Raw genomic sequence first — 8968 nt, 5'->3', positions numbered from 1 at the left:
TTTTTAAAGACCATACATTTTTTTTCAAGATTATGTATCCTAATTATACGAAATTGTCGTTATATTTGTCTTCGAAATGGTGGCAATTGGTCCAAAACTTTTATGTGTATTTTTATCTACTATGTCGAAGGTTCTTTTATTTCCCAACTTTTTCTATTTTAGTTCTTGAGTAGCCGGAATGTTGATATTATTGTAGGCCACGTCCTCCATTGTTCTCCATACGCTCTTATCTTGAGACCGGAGGGAGCAGACATCATGGTGGCCGCTGCCCTTTGGCTGCATCCTCTGCTCCTCGCCGGAGCGCAATTGATGACCGGAGGTCAGTCTCTCTGTTTTCTTATTTCCGCTTCTCCTCTTCATTTTCTATCGATTGCTCATTCCTCTTCTCTTTTACTGGCTTTCGTGTCAAAATCTGCGAAAACTTAGCAAATTCTTTACAGTTAGTCATACGCGTTAATGTGCAACTTTTCTCGCTTATATGGCTAAGCATAATGCTATTCTTCCTCCTCATTTCCCGGAAGAAGAAAAAAGAATTAGACGCCATGCTACTCACTGTCAACCTTTGATAAAAGCTCTCTTAAAACCTTAACCAAATACAATCCTCTATGTTGTTTCTTTTCCACGAAAATAACTTAGGGGCCGCCCCTACTCTTTTTGAGGAAAATATCCGATTTCTCTAGAGAAATCTCGAGTGGCTTTTGTTTCTTGAGGTTTCTATCCGAACTCAGCAACTCCCGTCAGATCTTTGCTTTTTGTAATATTTTTTAAAGTCGATTGTACAAAAAATTTCATATTTTTCCAAGAACTCTCTGGTACATCTTGACTCCCGAAACTACAGTTTCAAGTTTCCCATGCAAACAAAAGGGAAGATTTTCTGATCTAATTGCTTCTTGCATTATAACGGATTCAACTTGTGTTTGGCAAAGGATTCGAGAAGTATTCCTTCTTTAAAAAATTGGTAATTGATTATGCTCTGTTCTCATCTATATCTAAAGATAATTTACCCTTATTTCCCTTTTTTGCTTTTATCTTTCCTTGCTTCCTTTTCTTCACTTCCTTGTATCGCGAATTATAAGTTGGTTTCAGAAATCATTCAAATCATGTAAGTTTATCAGTTATGTTACCATGATCTTTCTGGTTATCTAGATTTTTTTTCTTTCTTCTGTTAGTTTTCTGTGGTTTTGGTTGTTTATTATTCACTTAGGAAATTTTAGTTACTCCAAGATCTTCATCTTCTTTGAGTTTATGTTGTTCTGTCCTATTTATGAGGTCTATGTCGACTATATGGAAATAAATCTTCTAGCACTTAGACTTCTAAGAATGTAAAGGTGAAATAAGTATTCAATGGCATTAGACAATGTAAAATTACATAAAGTATAAATAAAAAAAGAAAATAAAAAAAATCTTAGCCTAGGCATGCCAATGGTGTTGTCATTAGAGTTTGATTAAGCCCTTCGTGCAAGTATCTAGAAACAACTCCTAGATTTCCAACAACTCATTTCTCCTGTTGGCACAACTCAAAAGGAGTAAATTCACTGAATTGCCTTTATGTCCAAGAGAATCAAGTAGAGAGCTTTTTGAAGAAAATGAGGATGTATTTTCTAAAAATTGTTAGGTTTATGGGAGAATATTATATAAATCCTAGAGATGGAAAATATTTGTAATGATGGAAAACCCAATTGAATCTTTGGGGAGTCCAAGAAATTAAGAGGAGCTATTTATGGCTCGAAGGTGATTATGGTTCCAAGATAGGTATGGATCCTAGGTTGTGTATCCAACATAAGGCATCAAGGTGAGCTATTAAAGGAAAGAGAAAATTTTAAATCACTAACATTGTTTGTTCATGCTTTCACATAAAAGCTAGTTATTCTAATTTTACCCATTATGATTGAATCTTGGTTTTTCTAATTTTACCTATTTTAAAAACCTTCATTTGGTTTAATTGACCCAACTGGTTCACCCATATTAAGCGATTTGGCCCTAATTCGATCTTGATTTATACCTAAACTCAAGCCCTATTATGCATTCCTATGAATCCATTTGCGACCTCAAGGAGATCGGAAAAGGCTTAGACAAGCCTCAAATCTAGAATATTTAAATTGTTACCCAACTTTTACATGAATAAAAACCATGGTACAACATTAAATTCTACACGAGTAAAACACAATATAAAATTATAAGAAAATTGCACTCATACTTAGGCATGTATATTCTATCTATGCAGGAGATGTTTGCATACATATATCAAGTTTTCATTGAACTTGGATAGAATATGTTGGAAGGTTGACAAAATTAAAGTAGAAGATGGCAGAAGCTATTTGATTCACCATATTATAAATTAACTTGAATTTGTAGTATCGTATATTGTCAGACATAATGAATCATGGTTTCTTATATGGAAATTGAATGATTTGATTTGAAATATGAATGAGATATTTAGAATATATAAAATGTTACAACGAAGCTACAAGGAGGCAAAGTTTTTCCTATAAAATTGTGCTTAATGACATAATTATTTTCCAATTAGATTTTGGTTTTTTTAGTTTACTTATTGAAAAGAAGGTTTACCATTTTCCATCTTTCCTACATATACTTTTGTTAGTGCAATCGTATACTAAATGGTTGTGTTCGACTTACATGTGTTGATGTGTTTGGTAAAGTGTTAGCTTAGGATTGTCTGTGGTATTGATATGTCCATAAAGTTTCTAGGGACTTAGTAGAATGAACATGAAGCTTGCAGAACTTATTTTAGTGCATGAAGAGGGTTTTGGTTTGAGGGTTTATAGGACTTTTGAGCAATCATTGACTAAGTAGTTGTGTTTGACCCTATTATTTTCATGTGTCTAATAAAGGATCTAAATTAGGTTTGTTGTTGATGTGTGCATAGAGTTTGCAGGACTTGGTAGAATATGCATGAAGCTTGCGGAGCTTAATTTGGCATGACTAAGAGGGTTTTGGTTTGATGGTTCAAAGGTCTACTGCCCTAAGTGGTTGTGCTCGATTGTATTATTTTTAGGTGTTTGGCAAAGCGATTAAGTTAGGTTTGTTTGTTGATGTGTGCAATAAATTGTTTAGGGACTTGGATAAACACACACGAATCTCGTGGAGCTTGTGTTTTTGTGTAGTTCGATGACATGAGGTTTGCTAGAAATCAAAGAAGGATGGAATAGGATATTTGATGGACCACAGGACAAGAACCATCGAGGTGGTAGTGTTGGTGATAGTCGGAAGGAGGTGAATTAAGTAGGCAAAGCGTGAAGAATGACATATAGAGCAAGCCGTGGGCTTAGTGCATTTGAGGGGCGAGAAACCTAGCAAGAGGTAACCTTGGCGAAGTCAAGTTGTGGATGAAAAGCTCTTAAGTTCTCAAAGTCGAGTGACATGTACTTTGAGATTTTAGAAGATTTTTACTTATGTAAAACTTGACCATGAAATAATATATTTCAGAGTTGTAGATGAAAGTCTCATGCACAATTTTGAATGAGAGAGAAGTGAGGAATCCTCTTTTTGACTTTGACTCTTCCACTCTAGTCGATACTTTAGTTGACTTATGGGTTGTCAATTAGGGAGTTAACTAAGGTTGCTACGAGCAAAATGTTTCTATCTAGTTTGTGTTCGAGCTTAGTCGACTTGGTAGTCAATTAATGTTGCTTAGTTGATTTGGCTGTCAATTGAGTTACTATTTGAATTTGAGAAAAAACTATTTGAAGAGATTCTTATTTGGTTTAGTAGTCTATTGGGACTTGAGTCCATTGAAATGGATTTCAGTCAATTAAATTGCCAACGAGTCTAGCAAATATCAATTCAATGATTCAAGTTTAAATCGATTGGTTTGGCGATTTAAGTGAGTTAATTGGAATTAATATAGAACAACTATTGAATCTTATCCATGACTATTTGAAGGGCTATAAAGGAGAGACAAGGAGCACTTAAATAGAACCAACAATAAGGCTATCATTGTTAGTCATTCCACAACTTTATTTTCTCTTGTTTTACTTCTTTTATGCTTTTTAAATTTAGAGCTTAAGGACTATACTTATACCTTTAAGACTTTCATATCTCGTATATGGTGTTTTTTATGAGCTTTCTTCGCCTCCAAAAGGATCCGAGAAGGAAAAGGTATAGTGAGTTTATGAGGGGTGACTCACCTTAAGACTCTATAAGCCGTGGAGTGGAAATTGAAGATTCTAAACCATGTAAACCATTCTTGTTAGAGCTTTTGCTTTCTTTTATCATTTTTATACCTGTTGCACTTATTTTTGTTTTTGTAAGAGAAAGTTATATTTTAGGTTAAGTGTTATTCACCCCCTAGCCTTCGATCACATCTACATCAATCCTCAACATGCTAGAGATTGGAGAAGGATGGTATGGGACATCCAAGGGACCACACCATGAGGAGCATTGAGTTGGGTCAACAGCTTTAACGAGAACCACAAGAGGTCGAATATGTAGGTGACCTAGCAAAGGATGAGACGTAGAACAAGCTGAGAGCTTGGTGCATCTAAAGGTCGAGTATTTGTTTGGGGATAGACTCTTGGGGAATGTAATACTGCAATAGGGAAACTCTTAGTAAGATGTGAGAGTCAAGTGACCTACCTATAGTTTAGGGTAGAAATGTACTTTCATGTAGGCGAGGACCTAACCATGACAGGAGTTTCGTTGATGATCTAGTAGACTGAAGGTCAAGTCTAGTTGATTAATGTGTTCAGTTGATTGTTTGGAGTGCAGGTGACTAAGTAATCAATTGACAAGAGTTTGCTCAATTGGGCAATCGACTAAATCTATGACAAAAGTTAGAATAAGATTGTAGATCTTGAAGACAATGATAAAACCTTCAGATGTCTAATTGAAACACTAGCTTACTGGGAAAAGGTTGAGTAGACTAAGTACTTGTTGCCTTTTAAGTTGACTGGATTCCAGATGAAGCTTGTATGAAGGTACTTTGGAAGATATATATAAAGGAGTGATATATATAAAGGGGCAAGGGGAGCTTATCATGGTTAGCGAAAAGTGTTTAAATTCCTATATTCTTGTGCTCTCTTGTTTAATTTATAGCCTTATTTTTGCGTGAGCTAAAATCTTTACCTTAAAGCTCTATTGTTTACACAATTTGAATTGTTGATTGCTTTGTTTGATTTATATTTTCGCTGCACTTGTTCATTTTTGTGACCTTGCAAAGTTTTCGTAAGAGAAAAGGTATTTGTTTCAGGCCAAGTGTTATTACTCCTCTAGTTCTCCAAAACATCTATAATCCATCCTAACACTTATTGTAGACTTATAGCCATCCTAATTGTCTAAGCTTGCATTGTGTTTCCTTATTTATTTATGTTTGATGAAGGAATTTGATTTGCCTGCATCCAATGTCTTTATGCTTTCAGACAGCCAAGTGTGTGCTTCAAATATCAAGTTTGTTAAGTTCAATTCATCCAGACAAAGAAAGTTGAGATTTACTGGAGTATTTACTCGTAAGACATATGGATCAGAGATAATGTTTAGCTCTGAATTGACTCAGAAAAGGAATGAATCATCACTTGCGAGTTTCTTAAAGCTGAATGGGAGACTATTAAATTCACTTGTGAGATGTAGCTCAAATTCTGTAAGTATGTACATTGTTTGTACAAATTTTCTTTTGGGTTATCATTTACTGTCAGTTTGATAATTTAGGCCTTTATCAATGAAAGTGTAGGAAAGTTGTTTCAGTATACAATAAATAAAGTACAATATTGTCTTGTATTGGCTTTCAAATGTTCAATTCTTTTATATGAATATAATTACCTTTTATTTTCCTTTCTTTGAGGAAGACTGTGTGCCCTCAAATTGTTGTGGTTTAATTTAGTTGACTGTTGATATGGACCAGTTATATCAAAGTTTTGTAATTTATTATGGTTCAAAATCTGAAGGTTAGGTGCAAGTTGAATCCCTCAAGGAAAAAAACTGCTCTAATCACGTCTTTGTTTCTTAGATTTATTTGATACATTCACTTTTGGAGTTCTCCAGATATTTCTTATGTAAAGTAAGGTCAAGTTATCTTTTATTTGGATTTTGAAACAAAGTTCTGTAGCTTAACTTTGGACTAAAGTTTCCAATTAAAGGGTAATAAATGAGCTGAGAGCCAATGACCTGAAAAATTATTTAGAATTTTGCTCGAGCTATATTATATATTAGAGAAGTGGTTGGATGCTTTTTCTTTTTTTAAAAAAAATTATGGAGTATCTATGTATCTATTCTTTTCTTTTTGATTCATCAATATATCTTAACCCATTTGCTAAGAAAAGAAATCCACACTCGTAGGAATCTTTGCACAAATGGATTTGAATACAAATACTTGCATCCAGAATTGTGTAAAAGAGATTCTACCATTTGGACAATATTTTTCCATTAAAAAGATATCTTTATGAGCAAGTGTTCTCCAGAACTTACCTTATCACCAACATCCAACTTCATTTTTAATTTTGTTTAGATGTGCCTTCTATGCATATATCATTTCCTGATACTGAAGAAAATGTCTGCAGGACTCTTTAACTGCTAACATTTTCCCTGGTAAAGCGTATGCAGATAACCAATCTATTAAATTTTGTTCAGGTCATCAACATTTTCATACCATGTACATTTGATTTTCTGCTTTCTATGATGCACTTTGTTCCCTCTAGAGTATGTCAAATGCTTTGATTAAATGTAAGTTTAGCATCTTTGTTCAAGTTTCGAATGATTTTATCATTACTACATTTTAGAGCTTGATATTTGTATTTGTCATAATGATCACATGGTATTACGAAACAACACCAAATTATAGAGATATACAAAAAAGGTTTAAACTTTTAAAACATTTTTCCATGTCAAAGTTTTGATCTACAATTGGAATGATAAAAATTTTAGCCTGTCATTGGCATACTTCAAAGCGTGTTGATTAGCTAAAATGAGTATTACTTATACAATTGTCTTCCACTTATCTTTTAGTTAGCTTGTTTACTTCTAAATATAAACTTGTAGTAAAAAGAGGCAATTGAAATAAAATTTTAGAACAAAACCAGTAAACATCTCAGCTAATCATATTACCTCATTAATACTAAATTAATTAAATAGTATCATGTATTGTATGAGAGCATTGATTTTTCTAGCATCCTGGCGAGATTCACTGGTTAATTTCCAAGAGTAGATGAAATAATGCTCTTTTAGATATTTAGTATCGGAACTGACTTCTTTATATATCCGTAAATATATCTCGGTTAATATTAGGAGTTGGATTTGAACTAATAGAACTAGAATTTGAAAAAGCATAGGTATAGGATATATCCATAAATATAGATACATCTCGATTACTCTAACTCTAGGATCACTCATTGCTATGTCTAGTGCTCCCTTTGGTGCTTCCCCTACCTCTCTTTTTTATGGTGTGTCATCTCCTTGATGTGAGTGGAAGATAGACCCCAATGATGAGTCATCAGAAGTAAATTGTCCCATCTCAGTTGGTTCCAAATGGTATTGGCGAAGACAGGTCCAATAACAGTTGGTAAAAGTGAAATTGTGCCTGCAAAAGTAGAATGACAATTACTCTTGTAGACAGTATTTGTGTCTGTCAATGCTAAAAATGCATGTCGTCCTACTAACCCATATCGACCAACAATTGAAACTGTGATTACATCTAATATTTTGTGTAACAAATGAGAATTTTTCTGGTAAATTGATTTGAGCATTCATGATTTAAATTGTTCAAATCTGATATAACTTCCATTGATCATTATAATATTTTAAATTTTTTAGCCATCCATTTTGATTGATTGACTTCATTAATTAGAATTTTTCAGTTGATCATACTTTCTAACATGTAAATAATATTATGCATATGTACTGATATGTTTCTATTTGTTTAAATCATCAGACAGTGGCTCAGAAATTTCTGATTTGAATCAAAATTAATTAAAGAAAGTCCATTCTGATTCACTAGGAGTAAGTATTTTGTTTCTTTTAGCAGTTATAGAAGTCAAGAAAATATAAGTACCAGCCTAATGCGTGTTGGAACACTTTACTCACTTATCAGAAATGCCTAAATTATTTGTCTGATTTTGGTTCTGCTATTTCTTTTGAGCATGTTAATCATGTAATTTATTTTACTACTCTTGTTTGTATTAGGTAGAATTAACTGTATGTTGATATAGAAGTTTTATTCATGTTAAACTCTCCAAGTATCACCTTTCATTTTAGCAGGTGGAATCCTTGCTCACGACCATATGCGATACAACTTCTATTGCAGAATTTAAAATGGATGTAAGGCATCAGAATCAAAAGCTTGTTTCTATTATCCTCTCTTCCTAAGAAAATGGTTTAAAAATACAGGCTGTATTCATCCTACGCTCTGATTACTGTGCCCTCTCATTAGCTTGCAGGTCTTCAACTATATGTCAAAAGGAACTTGGTGGAGAAAAATATACCTCAATTAGTTCCAGGATACCCTTCAGTCCCGGCTAACACGACTAATCAAATTCTAGACACAAATGGATCTGTTGCTACAACCTCCTTAGCAGTCTCAGAAACTAAATCTACAATCAGTAGCAACCAGAGAATTGTTGATACAGCGCCTGACGAAGGATTAGTGATCCTACCATCACCACATGTAACTGTTTCTGTAATTTGTAACTCATTTTAAATCCTCTGTTGATGGCCTTTTTATATTTATGTTATGCAGGTTGGAGTTTTTAGAAGATGCAGAACCATTAAAGGAAATAAATTACAAGATATCGATCCACAGGGACCGTGGAATTACTTACTAGATTTAGCACAAAAAGGTGGGAGAGAAAATGAGCATGAGTTGTTGTGGGGGAGAAGGGAGCACTCTAGAGTACTTAATCCTAAATTCGGAGAAAGGAAACGACTGTGACAATGGATGTGAAGCGATCCTAGGACTTCGGACTCCTCAGAGTATTGATTGATTGACTTGGATCCTCTACCTTTCCTCAATAATTGTACAATT

The 8968-nt window shown here is 33.9% G+C and overlaps 1 protein-coding gene across 2 annotated transcripts; it reads left to right on the top strand.

Moving 5' to 3' along the window:
- Positions 1-210: 210 nt before the first annotated feature.
- Positions 211-8729, top strand: LOC141836721 (uncharacterized; the record flags this gene model as incomplete). Of its 2 annotated transcripts, none has more annotated exon segments than XM_074724235.1 (5): positions 211-319; positions 5379-5596; positions 8206-8265; positions 8378-8611; positions 8684-8729. In XM_074724235.1, coding segments are annotated over 5 exon segments (622 nt in total), but the record flags the coding sequence as incomplete, so codon positions are not given.
- Positions 8730-8968: the final 239 nt, after the last annotated feature.

This window comes from Curcuma longa, chromosome 10 (genome assembly GCF_044706935.1).
Source record: "Curcuma longa cultivar G26 ecotype Majalengka, Jawa Barat chromosome 10, ITB_CL_G26_1.1, whole genome shotgun sequence".
Lineage (NCBI taxonomy): Eukaryota > Viridiplantae > Streptophyta > Magnoliopsida > Zingiberales > Zingiberaceae > Curcuma > Curcuma longa.
The sequence above is the reverse complement of the archived record's forward strand: the minus strand, read 5'-3'. Positions and strand labels throughout refer to the sequence as shown.